Genomic DNA, 22,689 nt, shown 5'->3' on the forward strand with positions numbered 1-22,689 from the left:
TGTTCTATTCTATTCTATTCTATTATGTTCTATTCTATTCTATTCTATTCTGTTTTGTTCTATTCTATTCTACAGGGTGGGCCATTTATATGGATACACCGTAATAACATGGGAATGGTTGGTGATATTAAAGTCCTGTTTGTGGCACATAAGTATATGTGAGGGGGCAAACTCCTCAAGATGGGTGGTGACCATGGTGGCCATTTAGAAGTCGGCCATCTTGGATACAACTTTTGTTTTTTCAATAGGAAGAGGGCCATGTGACACATCAAACTTATTGGTAATGTCACAAGAAAAACAATGGTGTGCTTGGTTTCAACGTAACTTTATTCGTTCATGAGTTATTTACAAGTTTCTGACCACTTATAAAATGTGTTCAATGTGATGCCCATTGTGTTGGATTGTCAATGCAACCCTGTTCTCCCACTCTTCACACACTGATAGCAACACCGCAGGAGAAATGCCAGCACAGGCATCCAGTATTCGTAGTTTCAGGTGCTGCACATCTCGTATCTTCACACAATAGACAATTGCCTTCAGATGACCCCAAAGATAAAAGTCTAAGGGGGTCAGATCGGGAGACCTTGGGGGCCATTCAACTGGCCCACGACGACCAATCCACTTTCCAGGAAACTGTTCATCTAGGAATGCTTGGACCTGGCACCCATAATGTGGTGGTGCACCATCTTGCTGGAAAAACTCAGGGAACGTGCCAGCTTCAGTGCATAAAGAGGGAAACACATCATCATGTAGCAATTTCAAATATCCAGTTCCCTCTTTATGCACTGAAGCTGGCACGTTCCCTGAGTTTTTCCAGCAAGATGGTGCAGGACTTTAATATCACCAACCATTCCCATGTTATTACGGTGTATCCATATAAATGGCCCACCCTGTATTCTATTCTATTCTATTATGTTCTATTCTATTCTGTTCTGTTCTGTTCTGTTCTATTCTATTCTATTCTATTATGTTCTATTCTGTTCTGTTCTGTTCTGTTCTGTTCTGTTCTATTCTATTCTATTATGTTCTATTCTATTCTGTTCTGTTCTATTCTATTCTATTATGTTCTGTTCTGTTCTATTCTATTCTATACTTTTATGAATTCTATTGAGAATCCATGAGAAAAAGGTGAATAAAGACTGAGAGTCAATGTTCATGTTTTGAACTATGATGTATAGCTGTGTTTTGCGGTGTGTTTGTTGTCAAACTAAAAAATTACTTTATTTTTAATTATTAAAAAATGGCATTATTTTATATGAAAAGGTTAAGAATTGTATTTAATTGACCAAATATTTTAGTTTGTCTTGTATTTTTTTATTAATAGATAACATTATAATCTGTCATATGGTCCTACAGTGTGCCCCAGCCATGTTGTCACATGTCACTTCCATTCTTTTGGGGGAAATCAAGAAAAAATGATACACTGTATTAATGAAACAAAACCCACATAATTGTACTAGACATGTGGGGAATTAGTGTTAGGTTGTGCCCCGCTCTCCCACTACTTCTAAAATGTTTAATTTTCTAACAATGGTATATGTGTACATATTATGTGTCTGGATATTCCCAAACACTATGAGAATTATAGAAGTTCATTGTTGTCACATTTAAAATAAATAAATAAATATAAAATAGATTATGTAAAATATATATTACTAACATATTATGAAGATGCAGAAGATCACTTCCTTTCTTTTGAACAATTAGTGCTGTTGTGTGAAGGACTGAAGGCAAACCAAATCTCAGACTAAATCACACCAAATACAGAACTTACAGCTTGCAGGAGTAAAACCAACTTGTCACATTCAAAATGTTCTATTCAGTGTGAAATAGCATAAATTCATATAAACCTGTTTTTTTTTTCTTTGTCTGTATCTATTTGCACTGCACTAACACTCATTTGTTTTATTTGCAGATGAAGAATGTGGTATTCTTAATAGAAAAAAGAATTTGACTGTTTCAAGTGACATAAATAAGAAATTATTAAAAAAGGAAACCTGGAAATGCAAAAAGGTTATTACAAAAAAGCCAAAAGTAAAACTTGCATCAGTTAATGCTGATTTACGCAGCACCATAGACATGATCAACACATTTGACAGACCAGGAGATGCCTATGCAGAAGGCGCCTACGCTCGAGCTGGAACATATGCAAGCGCTTTTAAAGACCAACCAGGAAAGAGGATTTGGACGAGCTCGAGCTGAATACAGAGTATTCGAGGCCGAAGCCAAAGGTCCCAACGCCTCGGCTGGAGCTGAAGCCAGTATGGTTGAAGTCGGAGCAATGGCTCGGGCAGAGATAGCCAGCGCATCGGCTAAAGCCGGTCCACTTGGTGTGAAAGTGGGACTTGGAGTCGATACGGGAGCATCTGTTGGTGTGAATGGGGTGGAGGCCAAAGTCCTGGGAACTGGAGTCTCAATTGGTCCAAAAACCAGTGTATCTGTTGTGGGTTCAGAAGTGTCTTGTGCAGTCATGTAGATATGAATTAACTTTTAATATTTTGAACATTTGCATGCACAATTTTATACAGAACCACAAAAACAGAAACCTGAAAAAATAAAACGTAAAAAAAAAAAGCAGAATAGTGTTGTTGAGCTATAAATCAACAGTATTAAACTTTAACAATATGGAAACATAAAATGTTTTTTTTTTTTTTTTTTTTTACATTTTATAATCCTACAACTGTTGAGACTTTTGTTTTCATTTCAGAATAAATGTTTGTATGTGGTTATGCAGGTATTGTAACAGTCACTGGCTGTCACATGGTTTATTCGTTCTTATTGTCAGTGCTGTGTTCATCCCATCCACTAGGGGACACCAGTAGCACCTATTCCTTATGGATAAAAGAGGAAGTAGAAGAGAAAGAGGTAGCTTCAGTTTGAGCAGAGCCCGTCTACGGAGAGCCTGGCCACTCCCTATTAAGTCCTATTGTACCGAATTTTGGTTGTAGTTCCACCAGAGTTCCACTGGGGGTGATCGCCCATGAGTGCAGAATGAATGGGAGTCTATGAGGCTAGACGGCTAAATTTGTCTCTTTCACCCGATTGCCGTTGAGAAATCTCAGATTTGATTGTAGGTTTTGCAAGTTCAACATGGGTTATAGGTCGAAAGTTGAATGAACGAGTACTTATGTCCTTTCGATTTCTTACAGGTTGAGTTGTTGTTGCCCATAACATGCTAGCATTCTGCTAATGAACGCTGATTGGTCAGTGAAGGACTGATTACGACCAGAGATACCGCTTGATGGCATCGTGGCATCCGAATCGGGACCAGAAACAAACTAAACAAAAATTCTTCTAGCACGTGTATTTCACTGTGTCAGCTGTGTTGTCGATGCCTCGAGAGAAGAGAAAGTGCAGAGCGCGAAAGCACCAAAGCGACTGAAGGATTGCCGTAAAGCATCTCTGGTCGTACGATGTGTATGACGTCATTGACATTTTAAAAGACTTTTTAAAGCAAATAAGTGACTCTAACACCCAGCAATGTGTAATTTCTTTGCATCTCCTTTCGAATACAACATTCAAATTACTAGACAAAAAATTAAATCCTGAGAAAAGTGGATTTTGAGGGGTATAGCGCCATAGACCTCCATTCATTCTGCACTCGTCCTGTGAGCGCCCTCATGTGGAGCCAGAGTGGAACTGCAACCAGTTCAGAAGCCGGAAGTTTACTGAGAGTGGAAGTTCTCCCCTTATTAGACATTCTCTGGTTTGAGTAACCACATGGTATCTGCTGTTCTCACTAATAATCCTGGCTTGAGAAATATTTTGTTTGCTGCTCAGCTGTGAGTTTGTAGTTCTTATTTCATCTTTTGTGTATGCTTTGTTGAAGAATTTGTAAAAATGTTAATGAGTTGTTTGCTTTTGTAGAGGATTTTTGTATTACACGTGACTTACATTGCCCTTGAGTGCTGGATTGGGAGTTTGCTTGGTTGCATGGGTGCAACTGCCCAAGGATTGTATTCAAAGACTCAACCAGAAGGACAAATACTTCCTTTCATCAATTCCTACCATTTGTTCATTCTAAAGACTGCTTACTTTATCAACCCCATTATTCGTCAACATCTTTATGGGACATTTCATACTCATCCACTCACACCATTACTTTTTGTGTGATTTATTTAATGTTTGAGTTTGTTTGTTTGGTGTTTATGGTGAACTGTTTATGTAAAATATATGCTAAGAAAAGATTTTCTTTCTTGTCTTTTGTTGATTCATGTATACCCTGAACACAGTATCCGGTAGGGTAGAGTGCAAGATTGATTCCCCCCTCATTCGCCTGTAGCAGGCCTGGTTCGAAATAGCTGGGACAGTTATAGTATGATATTGCTTTTCTCTGTACTGTCATTGCCATGTGTAGAACTGTTATAATGTGTCCACAGAACTTTCTAGAGACATCAATGTTTCCATTTATGCAAAACTGAAAAATAAAAAACTTTAAAGCGTTCTTTTGTGTAAATATTCTAGCAAATGTTTTTGTCTTTCCATGATTTTCCATAAGATGGTGAACTGTGATTTTGTTTCAATCAATTAATTATTTCATCATTATTGCAAAAGATATAAAGAGGTAAAAAAGTTCAATAACCCTTGATAAATGATTATTTTGTGGTAAAAGCCATGAACCATGAACTAATAGCCTAAATGGGGCAGACATTAGTAGTAAAAAAACTGCACAAATAAACTAACACATCAATTATATAAGAATAAGTCTGACTCAAGGAAATGTTTTGGGGTTCTTATAGAGAAAAATGTAATACAAATAGATGAATATAGAAAATTGAAGATGGAGAGTGTAACTCTGGTCTAGTTGCTCAAAAGAGTATTGCTTATGACCAAGTAAGCGTCACAATTGCTTACTTATTTTTTTAGGTTTATCATTTGAAGATATATTTTATTTTTAGAATTTATATCTCACCAGATATTTACAATAGATAGTTTTATTTTTATTGCCAATATGTGAACAGCTTTTAACTAAACTAAAAAATGAGACCTTCCCCGACTCCTTATATGTCTATGAAAGCCTGTAGACTGATGTGTATGTGAAGGACTTGAGTCGTTTTTGCAGGGAAAATCAAAAGCATGTGACGTTTACTCCCGAGAGCCTCTTATCCGTTTAATGACACATGAAACGAACAAATGTTTACCGCAGATCCACAAGTTACTAAAGTTACTCACTTTCAGACATGCCTGACAGTCCCTGCGAGTCGGAATAAACCAATATCCCGGAGTAGCCCATAGACAGTATATAAACGCCTATTACTCCAACAGTTCCCTGAACTGACTGAGACATGTTGAGAGAAGTGACGAGCACGAGCAGCTGATACTGCGCATGCGTGTACTACTAAACACACAGAAAAAAGAAAAAAAAAGTGTATTGTGATTGTCAAAACATTTTAGTAACTAAACAGAAATTTATTAGGTTTTGTGACAACATGTTACAATGTTTACATGGTACAATTTCTGGTAAGCTACGTTTTTTTATTATTGCTTGACAAAAATTTCAATTCAGTTCTTGTGATTTGATTCAATATTGACTCATTTGGATAAATATTAGGTACACAAGATAGACACATTTTTCTCAAAAAAAAAAAAAAAAAAAAACGTACCTAATGCTGTAAACATAGAGAGCCCTATCAGCTGGTAGTATTATTTAAGGTTAAAAATAACTCAAATGAAATGTAATGCGTTTTTTATTATAATAACTTTATTTAATGATATAAATAAAAATATAATAAATATGTAATATAGTATACATATTTAGCAAAATACTCTCTTGCTTACTTATTTTTTTAGGTTTATTATTTGAAGATGTATTTTATATTTAGAATTTACACTCACCTAAAGGATTATTAGGAACACCATACTAATACTGTGTTTGACCCCCTTTCGCCTTCAGAACTGCCTTAATTCTACGTGGCATTGATTCAACAAGGTGCTGAAAGCATTCTTTAGAAATGTTGGCCCATATTGATAGGATAGCATCTTGCAGTTGATGGAGATTTGTGGGATGCACATCCAGGGCACGAAGCTCCCGTTCCACCACATCCCAAAGATGCTCTATTGGGTTGAGATCTGGTGACTGTGGGGGCCATTTTAGTACAGTGAACTCATTGTCATGTTCAAGAAACCAATTTGAAATGATTCGAGCTTTGTGACATGGTGCATTATCCTACTGGAAGTAGCCATCAGAGGATGGGTACATGGTGGTCATAAAGGGATGGACATGGTCAGAAACAATGCTCAGGTAGGCAGTGGCATTTTAACGATGCCCAATTGGCACTAAGGGGCCTAAAGTGTGCCAAGAAAACATCCCCCACACCATTACACCACCACCACCAGCCTGCACAGTGGTAACAAGGCATGATGGATCCATGTTCTCATTCTGTTTACGCCAAATTCTGACTCTACCATCTGAATGTCTCAACAGAAATCGAGACTCATCAGACCAGGCAACATTTTTCCAGTCTTCAACTGTCCAATTTTGGTGAGCTCGTGCAAATTGTAGCCTCTTTTTCCTATTTGTAGTGGAGATGAGTGGTACCCGGTGGGGTCTTCTGCTGTTGTAGCCCATCCGCCTCAAGGTTGTGCGTGTTGTGGCTTCACAAATGCTTTGCTGCATACCTCGGTTGTAACGAGTGGTTATTTCAGTCAAAGTTGCTCTTCTATCAGCTTGAATCAGTCGGCCCATTCTCCTCTGACCTCTAGCATCAACAAGGCATTTTCGCCCACAGGACTGCCGCATACTGGATGTTTCTCCCTTTTCACACCATTCTTTGTAAACCCTAGAAATGGTTGTGCGTGAAAATCCCAGTAACTGAGCAGATTGTGAAATACTCAGACCGGCCCGTCTGGCACCAACAACCATGCCACGCTCAAAATTGCTTAAATCACCTTTCTTTCCCATTCTGACATTCAGTTTGGAGTTCAGGAGATTGTCTTGACCAGGACCACACCCCTAAATGCATTGAAGCAACTGCCATGTGATTGGTTGATTAGATAATTGCATTAATGAGAAATTGAACAGGTGTTCCTAATAATCCTTTAGGTGAGTGTATATATGAAGTCTATGGGGGGTCAGAAAGCTCTTGGATTTCATCAAAAATATCTTAATTTGTGTTCCGAAGATGAACGAAGGAAGGCCTCAAGGGTTTGGAATGACATGAGGGTGAGAAATTAATGACAGAAGTTGCATTTTCATTTTTGGGTGAACTATCCTTTTGTAAGGACCACCCATTGGCCCAATGACGGAGTCCAGCGGCCTGGGCGAAGGTGTAATGCGTGTATGTATTTTCAGCACTCCAGTGAAGCTCACTAAATTTATTAGAATTTTAGTTTCAATATTACTATAGCTCTACGCTTAATCTGACTCCAATTTCAAATGATAATCAAATTTAGATTGTGTTTCTGATTAGAAAATAATCATAAATATTGATTATGAATTAATTTAGATCTTTGATTATTCTGGGCATCTCATAATTTCAAATATTCGTTCATTAAGGACCTGGTGTCGCTTTGAGACATCACGCGAATGTGCGCTCACGATCACAAATTAGCCAGTTCTGAAATAGTCAGAGGGTGCAGTGCAACTATTTTACCCTAAGCGGCCGCTCACTGCTGACTCATAACAAAGGTGTGATTTTTTTTTTTATAGTTGCGAGCTTGCAATGTGCTAAGTCAGTGATAGTCAGAAATCGGAAGGTCTCCCTAAGATGTGCCCCATGCTCCATTCATAGTGCCTTCGGTTTGATATATCCTGGACAGAGATTTGCGGAAACACCAGAATGCACTTTAGTCTACTAAAAAATAATGATTTCTGAAAAATGCAGAATAAATCAAGATGTAACATTTATTTGTCAGGTAACATGTATCATGCCAATTACAGAAGTGATTAAAAGCCAATTCATAAATAATAAATTCATGACATCAATTACTCAAAGATGACTCTAAAAGTAAGCAATGCATTCCTGACGGAGACACACAGTGGTGTGTGAGTGTTTTCCAACAGGAGAACACTGAAACAGAACTGTATGGGGGTCGTTCCTGGTAAAGGGTCCCAAAGACTGCTCTGTCACCTAGCCTTAAATACCCAGAGCAGAACAAAAGGGTTGTACCAATATTTTGGGGTCAATTCATGTACCCCAGGGGGTAGCACCTGGTTTCAGGAGATATCTTGGAAGAGACATCACCCAGAGAGGAGAGCAGGATTCTCCTAAGTTCTCAATCTTTCTCATTAAACCAATGACTGCAATGAAATTAAGACCATTTTACCAATTGCACTGAGATACTTAAAATGATACCAAACATGAAAAGGAAAAACACTAGATTTACAAGATACATCATATGTGATATATAGACATTCTTAGTGAACTTTTGGTGACTTGACTCAGGGGGGGAGGAAGGGAGGAAGGGAGAGGGGGGAGGAAGGGAGGGGGAAGGGAGGGGGAAGGGAGGGGGATGCAGAGATAAGGAAAGAGAAACGTTTGGACAGGACAATGTCCTGTGCTCTGTCTTTGCTATCTTCTGTCCAGGGTGCATTTTATGGATTTATTGCAGGGTGAGTTTTGTCTTAGCAGGAAAATCAGTTCTTACAAAAACATCCAAAACCTTGTAAATAATAGTAATAATATTAATATTAATAATAATAGCAGCCTTTATATAGCGGCCTAATAATATGTTTAATTTATATAGCGCCTTTGCCAAGCTCAAGGACGCTTCACAGTAACAGTAAAGAACAAACAGTCAGTTGCCCAGTCCAAGACATGAGCGACTGCAGTTGCATATCGCTTTCCAATCGAACACTGTAAACCCTAACACTCAAAATATAATTTATTTTGTGCAAGATTAATGTTAAGTGGGAGATTTAGTAGTGATTCATGTTTTGTTATGCTAATTTATGCATATTTTTAATAAAGTTACCATCATGGTGACAAGTGGTACATGCGGTTTGGTTTGAGAGCACATACCAGTATGTTTAAAGCTCTATACTGTATTATACAGCAAACGCTATACTATGCTAATGTTAACATGTTAACAAAATAGCAAGTTAGCATATATTGAGTAATCTTGTTATAGCTACCTAAGCTTATACTAATAAAAATGTTCACATAGAAGTTACATGAAAATTTTAAGTTAAATGAATAATTTAGTGTACTCAAACATTTGACATGAAGAACAATTAAAATGTACGAGTACAAAATAAAAAGCTTCCAGCTCTGCTGACTTAAACTTTGAATTTCTCTATGATAAAAATTCTCTATGATAAAAAATGTTTGTAAAAAATATTTTACTAACGCGGTTTTGGCGGTTATTCTAATGACGTGTTCAACTATAACCGTCTGTCTCACGGTTACTAACCGTCACACCCCACACAAGAGAAAACCTGACGATGAAACCAAAAAGGAAGAAGAGACAAAGAAAAACAAAAGACTTTTCAATGAAAAGTGGAAGTCAGGTCGAGAATGGTTGGTATATTTTCCAGCCAACAAAATCATGTATTGCTCCGATTGTAGGGCATATACTTGTAACAAAGAATTTCCCATTGTGGCTCAATAAAGTAATTCTGAGTCTGATTCTGGTATTTAAACAGACAGTGTTTCTAATGCTAAAGGTTTTTTCAGTTTAGTTTTTTATCTTTTTTATTAATCTTCTACATCCATGCACCACTTTTATTATGCAATAAGAAGCTACTTTTTGATGTCTTTATCGTAATACATGGTTTTATTAAAAAAAATGAGCTTTACACACAACCTTATCAGAGCTAATGATAATGACCTGTATTGTTATACATTTATGTAGTCTTGATTTGGGTGTGTACAGTGGTTTTACATTTAAAAGGGTTGTAAATCTAGTTCAAGTAAATTTTAGCACGCCAAAGTCAACTTTTATCAGGTAATTTCACAACATAAATGTGGCTAGTAAAAATGCTGTGTGGCTAGTAATCTTTAGTTGGCTAGTAACTAGCAAAAAAGTTAATGTCAAGCCCTGGTAAGGATACATTATTTATGATTGTAATACAGAGTTCTGGAAAATGTTTTAGAAAAACATGTCATGACTGATGGAGTCTGGTTAAACAAATAGGTTTTGAGTTTAGACTTTAATGCAGTGTGGTTGTTGTAAGAGCCAGGGGAAGAGAGTTCCCTATAGGGGCTATAGCGGAGAAAGACCTGTCTCGGTCAGATCCGCTGCTCCGTCCGAATATAGGCTCCAACTGAAAGTGAAAGTGCGGTGGGTTTTGCCCCGGATGTTTTTGAACTCACTATATGGAGTTATCTATGTCCTGTTATTCATTAAAACAGAATTCCTAGAGCTTGACATCATGTTCCCTTTGTTGGAGTGTCCAAAAGTACAAGTCTAGTTTGACCATCCCTAAAAATGAAAATGAAAATGAAAAGCTTTCTGACTATGGAACTAACTATGGAATTCCAAAGCTGCCAATATTAAAAATAAATACATAAATAAATATACAAATAAATGTAAAAAAGAAAAAATAAATAAATATATATATATAAATAAATATACATAGAAAAGCAAAAAAACGAAAATAAATAATTATTTATACATTTATTTCCTTATTTATGTATATATTTATTTTTTTTCCATATTTATTCTTGTATTTATTTCTACATTTATTCATTTATACATTTATTTATTTATACATTTATTTTTACATTTATTTATTTATACATTTATGTATTTCTACATTTATTTATTTCTTCATTTATTTCTTCCTACATTTCTTCCACCGTAGGGTAATGAGGAGGGCGTGGTTTACCTCAGACATAGCAATCGAGCTCAGAGTAAGCGAAGGCGAAGGGTTGAGGCCACAGTGACACCATGTGGCGAAATACAATAAGTATAGCTAAGCTCACTGACTTTGATATGATCTGTGACTGCGAGGTATATGGTCAAAATCCAAAATCTTACTGTGTGACATGGAGGCTACTCTTTATTCCGGACATGGCCGTAGAACATCGTTTGGTCTGGATTTGTAAAATGTCCTGGGCTAACAAACATGAAACAGGGACTCTGAAACGGAAGCGCTTGATATTTTCCATTTTTCGGTCAGAACTCACGGAAAGGAAGCTGGGCACATATAGGCTACAGTGAAGTCGACGCAAGCATTGACCAATGCTTTTGAAACGAGACCATTGCATTTTAATGTAGCCTAATTTCCAAAAACAATACTGACAGCAACAGAAACATTTTTTTTATTCTATTAAGCGGTGGTAGTCTTTAGCCTACCTCCATAAACTCATGTCCAGGGGGGCAACCTTATTAAATGAACGTCACGTTCTTCTTCTTCCTCTTCTTCTTTTTAAATCTTCTATAAAGATCTTCAGCAGATGTTCAGTATTTCTCTACAACCAAATACAAAACAAATAAGGACAAGAAAATTAAATATAGAATAGAATTAAAATAAAGTGCCATGTAATTAATAAAATAAGGTAATAATAGCCTAATAAATTCATTCAATATATAATCTTTATCCAGACATGAACAGAACTCTCTCTCTGTCTCCCCTTCTGGTGGTGTTGTCGAATATCATTTTTTTCTTACTCATTTACAATAACAGCATTTCTTTTTTCATCCATCATCATCATCAAACTTTAGTTTATTTCTAGGTTTCAATTCAACTTTGAACCGCAACAATCTACTATTTGTTTGAATACATATAGGCTATATGAAAGAATTTTCATGTATTAATCGCTTTTTTTATTGCCAGTATATGAACAGCTTTTAACAAAACTAAAAAATTAGATCTTCCCCGACTCCACAGGTTGTCTAAAATCAGGTTGTTGAAAATGACAGCTTATGAAATGCTTCAAACATATTTTAAAATACAGTTAGTGATGCGTATTATTACAGTTTTTCTCAATTGTTTACACACAAATACTGGTACTTGAGACACAATGACCACAACATGTAACTCATTCACCAACCCCCTGAACCAATTCTGCTAAACTACAAGCACAATTCCTGCTTTACACTCAGATTGCAGTTCTAAAACACACTTTTTTCAAAACACTACACACAATTCTCTGCTTTTGGCACAATTTTCAAGCAGAAAATCTCTTGTTTTCACAAGGAACACACTGCCATCCAAATATGCACACACTCATCACATGGGCAAACACCCGTCACACAGTTTTACAATTAGCAATCAGAGCTTTAGCATAAAAGGGCAACAGGTGAGCTCTTCAACAGGTGAGCTCTTCAACAGGTGAGCTCTTCAACAGGTGAGCTCTTCAACAGGTGAGCTCTTCAATGGAGCAATGGATGCCAACATTGGATTTTTTTTTTTTTTACTGTAACTGTATACAGTCAATTCTTCTGTTGTTTTGTATGTAGACCACTGTATGAACAACTTTGTGTTGGTTGGGATGTACACTGTGTACATTGTTTTTGTGGGAAAAATAAAATATATTTGTTACCGTGTATTTGTGTGTTCGGAGTATAAAAACAATATTCTCAAATATTTTACAACACACTTATGCATGTACTGTCTGTAGTAAGTGTAACACTGAACAAAAAAAGGCCTAAGTCATTATAATGAATGGAGAAGAAGTGTTTTCCATTCATCATAGTGTTTTACATTGAGCACATCAGTGTTCAACTGGTTCTTATAAATGTCTATTCATATGATGGTTTGTGTGTGTCATTTGAAAACAAAATACCATTTTGAGAAGAAATAACATTGTTTTGAATGTAAAGTTTCCTTTTGCAGGAGAATTGAGGGGTTTTGCCCATTGTGTGTGTTTTTTTGGATTTGTGTGTAGAGTTCTGAGAATATGAGGCATGCTTTCAGAAAATGTGTGTAAACAATCGAGAAAAACTGTAATTGCGGTTATTCTAATGACGGTGTTCAACTATAACCGTCGGTCTCACAGTTACTAACCGTCACACCCCACACAAGAGAAAACCTGACGATGAAACCAAAAAGGAAGAAGAGACAAAGAAAAACAAAAGACTTTTCGACGAAAAGTGGAAGTCAGGTCGAGAATGGCTGGTATATTACATATGTACACTGTGTACAATGTTTTTGTGGGAAAAATAAAATATATTTGTTACCGTGTATTTGTGTGTTCTGAGTATAAAAACAATATTCTCAAATATTTTACAACACACTTATGTATGTACTGTCTGTAGAAAGTGTAACACTGAACAAAAAAAGGCCTAAGTCATTATGATAAATGGAGAAGAAGTGTTTTCCATTCATCATAGTGTTTTACATTGAGCACATCAGTGTTCTTATAAATGTCTATTCATATGATGGTTTGTGTGTGTCATTTGAAAACAAAATACCATTTTGAGAAGAAATAACATTGTTTTGAATGTAAAGTTTCATTTTGCAGGAGAATTGAGGGGTTTTGCCCATTGTGTGTTTTTTTGGATTTGTGTGTAGAGTTCTGAGAATATGAGGCATGCTTTCAGAAAATGTGTGTAAACAATCAAGAAAAACTGTAACATACCACAAAGTATATGAGGCACACATTACTGTAATGAGAATATACTTCAGAGATTTTTTTTCTCATAAAAAATTCTAGGGGTGCCAATAATTGTGGCCGACGTGTTTTGGAGAAAAACATTTATTTCATAATGTGATTTACCCCCCCAATTTCGATTCTTTTACTTCAATGAAAGGTTAGATTTTTTGCAGATTTTTTGAATGAAAGATCAAAAGGATAAACAATGCAGATTTATTTTTTTACCACCATTTTTGTTCATATTTACCAGGGGTGCCATTAATTCTGACCACCACTGCAAGTGTGTTGTAAAATATTTGAGAATATTGTTTTTATACTCAGAACACACAAATACACGGTAACAAATACATTTTATTTTTCCCACAAAAACAATGTACATCCCAACCAACACAAAGTTGTACATACAGTGGTCTACATACAAAACAACAGAAGAATTGACTGTATACAGTTAAGGTGATGATACACAGGGCAACTTTTTGAGCAATGTTGCAGGGCAATCTTGCCGAGTGATTGTTGCTTGGGTTGCCCGTTGATGGCAACATTGCCCAGCAACATTGCTCAAAAAGTTGCCCTGTGTATCATCACCTTTACTACAGTAAAAAATCCAATGTTGGCATCCATTGATCCATTGAAGAGCTCACCTGTTGAAGAGCTCACCTGTTGAAGAGCTGACCTGTTGAAGAGCTCACCTGTTGAAGAGCTCACCTGTTGAAGAGCTCACCTGTTGAAGAGCTCACCTGTTGAAGAGCTCACCTGTTGAAGAGCTCACCTGTTGAAGAGCTCACCTGTTGAAGAGCTCACCTGTTGCTCTTTTATGCTAAAGCTCTGATTGCTAATTGTAAAACTGTGTGACGGGTGTTTGCCCATGTGATGAGTCAGTGTGCATATTTGAATGGCAGTGTGTTCCTTGTGGAAACAAGAGAATTTCTGCATAAAAAATAGTGCCAAAAGCAGAGAATTGTGTGTAGTGTTTTGAAAAAAGTGTGTTTAGATCTGCAATTTGAGTGTAAAGCAGGAATTGTGCTTGTAGTTTAGCAGAATTGGTTCAGGGGGTTGGTGAATGAGTTACATGTTGTGGTCATTGTGTCTCAAGGACCAGTATTTGTGTGTAAACAATTGAGAAAAACTGTAACTACCTGAACTTGTTTAAGGTTTTGCCTACAGAGTGACTGATTCGACAGATGGGTTTAGGCCACTGAGCATTGGGTTCAGAGAATGGGGTTTAGTGTTTTAGCAATTGTGAAATACTGTAATCACTCTGTGTGACTGTACGACTGCTGGCCTTTTCTTGCAAGAAAATAAACCTCATCAAAGACTATTGGAAATGTTTGTCTCTTATTCAGTGATAACATTTTGTTTGCCACCACACCTCCCTGAAGGTTCTCGAGGCGACGGTAAAGCGACTCAAATTTGGCCTTACTCGTAGCCCAGCCTCCCTCATAGTCATATACCATGGACAAAGACATGGGCAACTAGAGTGGCTTGAATTTCATCTGAGACTGCTTGTCTTCTTGCCCTTCCTCCTCCTCCTCCTTATCCCTCCTTGATCTCTTCCTTAAATGCTTTCTGGATCCATTATTCATAACTCAATAAACTGATTTGGGCCCTTTTATCTAGGCTATCTATTGAAGGATCTGATTGATGTGTGTTAAATTTTGACTGTTAGTGTTTCCACCTGGGTAATTGTGTCTAACTGAGCTGAAGCTGTGCTGACTTGAGTGAACAATATTGAATGCTAGTGCTTTCTAAAGGACAACATGGTCTAGGCAATGAGAAATGAAGGGATTTGTGTGTAGAGTTTTGCAGTGACAGTTCAACAAATCTGACTCATGTGTCAAAACAGGGAATAGTGTTTATAGTTTAGGGATTTTTGATAAATGGCATTATGGTTTTGAAATTTTTGCTCAAAAGGCTGGTTATAGTGTTTAAGCAATCGAGAAAAACTGTAATATGGTGTCATCATTTCTTAACGTCATGTTGCCCCAAGCCATATGCGGGTAGTTTATATAAATATTAAACATAGACAACAGTCTTTCTGAAATCGCAACTATTTCTATTATTAGTTTAATAAATAAAAAATATGTTAAATCACTAAAATACAGACAAAAATATATACAAATACAACAACAACAACAACAACAAATATTCAAGGCTATGAGACAATTAATTTGCATTTTATTTATTTTTTGACAAGACTGAATCAATGTTACTCGAAGTGAAATACAGGCTTTTAAAAGTTGTCATAGACTGTTGTCTATGTTTAATATTTATATAAACTATGAGCATATGGCTTGGGGCGACATGATGTTAAGAAATGACACCATATTGAATTTTTGATTAACTGTTTCTTTTCAAATGACGCAGAGAGTCGACGCTGCTCTTCTGTGACTTTTATTTTGGAATGACTGAAGTTCAGTTTGATTCTGAAATCAGTTTTTTTGCTGCTATCATTTGAGCCCAAACATTGAAAGTGCAACGGCCACTATTATTATTAATACAATCTCCATCTTCAATTTTCTATATTCATTTGTATTACATTTTTCTATATAAGAACCCCAAGTTTATTTAAATTTTTTTTTTTTTACTAATGTCTGCCCCATTTAGTAGACTATTAGTTCATGGCTTTTACCACAGAAGAATCACTTATCAAGAGTTATTGAACTTTTTTACCTCTTTATATCTTTTGCCATAATGATGAAATAATTAATTGATTAAAACAAAATCACAGTTCACCATCTTATGCAATATCATGGAAAGACAAAAACATTTGCTAGAATATTTACACAAAAGAACGCTTTAAAGGTTTTTATTTTTCAGTTTTGCATAAATGGAAACATTGATGTCTCTAGAAAGTTCTGTGGACGTTATAACAGTTCTACACATGGCAATGAACACATATCTCTGTAAAGCTGCTTTGAAACAATCTACGTTGTTAAAAGCGCTATATAAATGAAGATGAATGACAGTACAGAGAAAAGCAATATCATACCTGCATAACCACATACAAACAAAAGTCTCAACAATGTAATGATTATAAATGATTATAAATTTATAATGTAATGATTATAAAAAAAAAAAAATTTTCCATATTGTTAAAGTTTAATACTATGGATTTATAGCTCATCAACAACACTAATTCTGCTTTTTTTTAAAGGTTTTATTTTTTATGGTTTCTGTTTTTGTGCTTCTGTATATAATTGTGCATGCAAATGTTCAAAATATCAAAGGTTCATTTATATCTACATGATTGCACAAGACGCTTCTGAACCCAGAACAGATATACTGGTTTTTGGACCAATTGAGAATCCAATTCCCAGGACTTTGGCCTCCACCCCACCCAGACCAATAGATCCACCCGTATCGAGTCCAAGTCCCACTTTCACACCAAGTGGACCGGCTTTAGCCGATGCGCTGGCTAATTCTGCCCGAGCCATTACTCCGGCTCCAACCATACTGACTCCAACTCCTAACGAGGCGTTGGGACCTTTGGCTTCAGCCTCATATATACTGTATTCAGCTCGAGCTCGTCCAACTCCTGCTTCTGCACAGAATCCACACTTGGGAATCCTCTTTCCTGGTTTGTCTTCAAAAGCGTCTTCATATTCTCTAGATCGAGTGTAGGTGCCTTCTGCATAGGCTTTTCCTGGTCTGTCAAATGTGTCGATCATGTCTATGACGTTGCCTAAACTAACATTAACTGATGCAAGTTGTGCACTTAGCTTTTCTTTAACAACCGTTTTGCATTTCCAGGTTTCCTTTTTTAATAATTTCTTATTTATGTCACTTGAAACAGTCAAATTCTTTTTTCTATAAAGAATACCACGTTCACCTGCAGATAAAACAAATGAGTGTTAGTGCAGTGCAAATAGATACAGAAAAACAAAACAAACAAAAAAACAGGTTCATATATGAATGAATGCTATTTCACACTGAATATTAGAACATTGTGAATGTGACAAGTTGGGTTTACTCCTGCAAGCTGTAAGTTCTGTATTTGGTGTGATTTAGTCTGAGATTTGGTTTGCCTAATCCTTCACACAACAGCACTAATTGTTCAAAAGTACTCTTAAAAGAAAGGAAGTGATCTTCTGCATCTTCATAATATGTTAGTAATATTATATTTTACATAATACATTTTATATTTATTTATTTATTTTAAATGTGACAACAATGACCTTCTGTTTGAACAATGAACTGTTTGGGAATATTCAGACACATAATATGTACACATATACCATCGTTAGAAATTGAAACATTTTAGAAGTAGTGGGAGAGCGGGGCACAACCTAACACTTTTTGACTTTCTCAGTTTGGGTAAATTCACTTGGGGTTCAGAGTATTCATTTTTCCCCTCACATTAAATTCACACATGTCTAATACAATTATGTGGGTTTTGTTTCATTAATACAGTGTATAATTTTTTTCTTGATTTCCCCCGAAAGAATTAAAGTGATACGTGACAACATGGCTGGGGCACACTGTAACAGGACCATATGACAGATTATAAAGTTATCTGATATAATAAAAAAAAAAATACAAGACAAACTAAAATATTTGTTATAATATAATAATGGCATTTTGTAATAATTCAAAATAAAGTAATTTTTTAGTTTGGCTACAAACACATCGCAAAACACAGCTATACATCATAGTTCAAAACATGAACATTGACTCTCAGTCTTAATTCACCTTTATCTCATGGTTTCTCAATAGAATTCATAAAAGTAGGCCTATAGAATACCCCGATTACCCTAAATATAAAATACATACATTAACAAATAACACTTAGCCTATGCTAAATGTAGTTTTTTTCAATTTTAGTAAATAAAGACCAACTATTAAAAAGCACTTACGATCTCCACGGTTGGTACGTCGGCTTCGAGGCATTTTTAGTGTCAGAAGTTCTCAGGGCTTTGATGGTCTCGGGTGGAGCGGTGTGTCGATCAGATCCGCTGCTCCGTCCTAATATAGGCTCCAACTGAAAGTGCGGTGGGTTTTGCCCTGGATATCTTTGAACTCACTATATGGAGTTATCTATATGTCCTGATCTATATGTCCTGTTATTCATTAAAACAGAATTCCTAGAGCTTGACATCATGTTCCCTTTGTTGGAGTGTCCAAAAGTACAAGACTAGTTTGACCATCCCTAAAAGAGATAGTTCACCCAAAAATGAAAATGAAAATGAAAAGCTTTCTGACCCCCCCAACAGACTGCAACGTTATTGCCACTTTCAAGGCCCAGAAAGGTAGTAGGCTAAAGACATCCTTAAAATAGTGCATAGGACTACAGTGCTTCAAACTTAATGTTATTAAAGATTTTATTTTTTAGTTAATAAATCTACAATGCATAAAGGGATCATAAAACCACCTATTTCGCCAGTTAGTTGTTCTCACTGTATTTTGAAAAATACAGAAAAGTGGGCTTTATACTGCAGAGTGCATTTGCTCTCATTGCTGAAATTCAGCACTGCACTGCATGCAAACAAATATACTCATTACACAAATAGACACATATTCAGAGATTCACATACACTAGGAATGACAATAAGAGAAATAAAACAAAGGGTCTCAGCAGTTGTAGAATTATAAAATAAACATGTTACTATATTGTTAAAGTATAAGTAAACTGGTTAAAGTTTTAATTTCAGGTTTCTGTTTTTGTTTTGATGGTTTCACAGATAATACATATACAAAAGTAATTAATAGCCTATTAGAATATAACACAGCTCTTTTGAAAACTAAGATCCTGATTGATTTTATAGTCATCGTTATAATATATATATCTCTTTTAGGGATGGTTAAACTAGACTTGTACTTTTGGACACTCCAACAAAGGGAACATGATGTCAAGCTCAAGGAATTCTGTTTTAATGAATAACAGGACATAAAGATAACTCCATATAGTGAGTTCAAAGATATCCAGGACAAAACACACCGCACTTTCAGTTGGAGCCTATATTAGGACGGAGCAGCGGACCTGATTGAGACACCGCTCCACCCGAGACCATCAAAGCCCTGAGAACTTCTGACACTCAGAAATGTCCGGAAACCAAGGTTTAACGCTGTAGATGAAGAAGAATATAGTACTGGTTAGTGCTTTTTAATAATTGGTCTTTATTCACTAAAATTGGAAGAAGAAGAAAATACTTTTAAGTGTTATGTGTTAATTTATTTATTTTGTTGGTGTATGTACTTCTAAAATGTTTAATTTTCTATCTGTGGTATATGTGTAAATATTATCTCTGTCTGAATATTCCCAAACACTCTGACAATGCAATCTCTGTATGGAGTAGTTCATTGTTGTCATTTATATTTTTTAATTAAACAAAAAATATATAATAATAATAATAATACATTTTATTTAAAGGCGCCTTTCATGGCACTCAAGGACACCTTACAAAATTCATAAAAAAGACATTAAACAATCAAACCAGTACAGCAAAAACATTAAATCACATAAAAGCCTGCCTAAACACATACGTTTTAAGACGAGATTTAAAAACTGAGAGACTAGAACTCTAGAGACTAGAATTATGTAAAATATAGCATTACTAACATATGAAGATGCAGACGATCACTTCCTTTCTTTTAAGAGTTCTTTTGAACAATTAGTGCTGTTGTGTGAATGATTGAAGGCAAACCAAAACCAAGACAAATACAGAACTTACAGCTTGCAGGAGTAAAACCAACTTGTCACATTCAAAATGTTCTAATATTCAGTGTGAAATAGCATAAATTCATATAAACATGTTTTTTTTTTTTCACTAAATGTCTGTATCTATTTGCACTGCACTAACGCGCTTTTTTTATTTGCAGATCATGATATAATTTATAGAGACAATAATTTGATTATTTCAAGTGACATAAATAAGAAATTATTCAAACCGGAAGCCTGGAAATTTAAAAAGGTTATTACAAAAAAGCCAAATGTAAAACCTGCATCAGTTACAGTTTTTCTCAATCGATTTGGTACATTTCTCCAAACTCAGGTAAATGCTCTCAAAACATTTAACACAGTGATCTGTACACTTTGTAATTGTCCTAAACAGATAATAAATTCTCCTTCATTTCATACAAATTACAAATCAAAAGCATAATTTTCTCAAAACACTGTGCACAAAATTCCCTAATGTTATCAAAGCAGTTCATACAGCCAACCAAATCTTTAATATATCAGGAAAAACATTTGCAGCTTTTTCATTGGTCTTCACAAAGATCACAAGCATTTTTGTACCATTTTCAAAACACAACAAACAAAACTCTGTGAATTGTAAAATAGTCAGTTGCACACCTTATGTCCTCAATTAACCCCAAATTGATATCTGATGAGTTAGTAATCCACTCAACACAGAAAAAGCCAATTTCCTAATTGTTCACACAGCTGTCTTAATTACAACAACTACAAAAGGTGAAGAGAAAAACAACAAAGAAGATGAATGAGGAGAAAAGACAATAAAAAGAAGAAGAATGAGCAGTGGAAAAGGAAGAGGTGTAAGAGTGAGAGGTAATAGACAGGGTAGAGGGAGAAGAAGAGGAAGAGGAGATGGAGATGGAGATGGAGAGAGCAAGAAGAGCTGAAGATGTAGGAGAAAGAGCAAGAAGAGCTGAAGATGCAGAGAGAAAGAAAGAAGAGCTGAGGATGTAGGAGAAAGAAGAGCTGAGGATGTAGGAGAAAGAAGAGCTGAGGATGTAGGAGAAAGAGAAAGAAGAGCTGAGGATGTAGGAGAAAGAGAAAGAAGAGCTGAGGATGTAGGAGAAAGAGAAAGAAGACCTGAGGATGTAGGATAAAGAGAAAGAAGAGCTGAGGATGTAGGAGAAAGAGAAAGAAGACCTGAGGATGTAGGATAAAGAGAAAGAAGAGCTGAGGATGTAGGAGAAAGAGAAAGAAGAGCTGAGGATGTAGGAGAAAGAGAAAGAAGAGCTGAGGATGTAGGAGAAAGAGAAAGAAGACCTGAGGATGTAGGATAAAGAGAAAGAAGAGCTGAGGATGTATGAGAAAGAGAAAGAAGACCTGAGGATGTAGGATAAAGAGAAAGAAGAGCTGAGGATGTAGGAGAAAGAGAAAGAAGAGCTGAGGATGTAGGAGAAAGAGAAAGAAGAGCTGAGGATGTAGGATAAAGAGAAAGAAGAGCTGAGGATGTATGAGAAAGAGAAAGAAGACATGAGGATGTAGGATAAAGAGAAAGAAGAGCTGAGGATGTATGAGAAAGAGAAAGAAGACCTGAGGATGTAGGATAAAGAGAAAGAAGAGCTGAGGATGTAAGAAAAAGAGAAAGAAGAGCTGAGGATGTAGGAGAAAGAAGAGCTGAGGATGTAGGAGAAAGAGAAAGAAGAGCTGAAGATGTAGGATAAAGAGAAAGAAGAGCTGAGGATGTATGAGAAAGAGAAAGAAGAGCTGAGGATGTAGGATAAAGAGAAAGAAGAGCTGAGGATGTATGAGAAAGAGAAAGAAGAGCTGAGGATATATGAGAAAGAGAAAGAAGAGCTGAGGATGTAGGATAAAGAGAAAGAAGAGCTGAGGATGTATGAGAAAGAGAAAGAAGAGCTGAGGATGTAGGAGAAAGAGAAAGAAGAGCTGAGGATGTATGAGAAAGAGAAAGAAGAGCTGAGGATGTAGGAGAAAGAGAAAGAAGAGCTGAAGATGTAGGATAAAGAGAAAGAAGAGCTGAGGATGTAGGAGAAAGAGAAAGAAGAGCTGAGGATGTAGGAGAAAGAGAAAGAAGAGCTGATGATGTAGGAGAAAGAGAAAGAAGAGCTGAGGATGTAGGATAAAGAGAAAGAAGAGCTGAGGATGTATGAGAAAGAGAAAGAAGACCTGAGGATGTAGGATAAAGAGAAAGAAGAGCTGAGGATGTAAGAAAAAGAGAAAGAAGAGCTGAGGATGTAGGAGAAAGAAGAGCTGAGGATGTAGGAGAAAGAGAAAGAAGAGCTGAAGATGTAGGATAAAGAGAAAGAAGAGCTGAGGATGTATGAGAAAGAGAAAGAAGAGCTGAGGATATATGAGAAAGAGAAAGAAGAGCTGAGGATATAGGAGAAAGAGAAAGAAGACCTGGGGATGTAGGAGAAAGAGAAAGAAGAGCTGAGGATGTAGGAGAAAGAGAAAGAAGAGCTGAGGATGTAGGAGAAAGAGAAAGAAGAGCTGAGGATGTATGAGAAAGAGAAAGAAGAGCTGAGGATGTAGGAGAAAGAGAAAGAAGAGCTGAGGATG

The 22,689-nt window shown here is 36.2% G+C and overlaps 1 protein-coding gene and 1 long non-coding RNA gene across 2 annotated transcripts; one reads left to right on the forward strand and one right to left on the reverse strand.

Annotated features, from left to right (window-relative positions):
• Positions 1–12,111: 12,111 nt before the first annotated feature.
• On the forward strand, positions 12,112–12,432 carry LOC311074866. The gene is made up of 2 exons (XR_014604378.1): positions 12,112–12,185; positions 12,250–12,432. It is a non-coding gene; the product is annotated as an uncharacterized lncRNA (long non-coding RNA).
• A 4,167-nt stretch (positions 12,433–16,599) lies between these two features.
• Positions 16,600–18,422, reverse strand: LOC311074862 (uncharacterized protein). The gene is made up of 2 exons (XM_084101789.1): positions 18,335–18,422; positions 16,600–17,310 (listed from the first exon to the last, which is right to left on the reverse strand). Exons 1-2 carry the CDS (start codon positions 18,366–18,368, stop codon positions 16,721–16,723), a joined length of 624 nt encoding a protein of 207 aa, XP_083957915.1. The 5' UTR covers positions 18,369–18,422; the 3' UTR covers positions 16,600–16,720.
• Between the last annotated feature and the right edge of the window lie 4,267 nt (positions 18,423–22,689).

Source organism: Abramis brama (genome assembly GCF_963993115.1).
Source record: "Abramis brama genome assembly, chromosome: 23".
NCBI lineage: Eukaryota > Metazoa > Chordata > Actinopteri > Cypriniformes > Leuciscidae > Abramis > Abramis brama.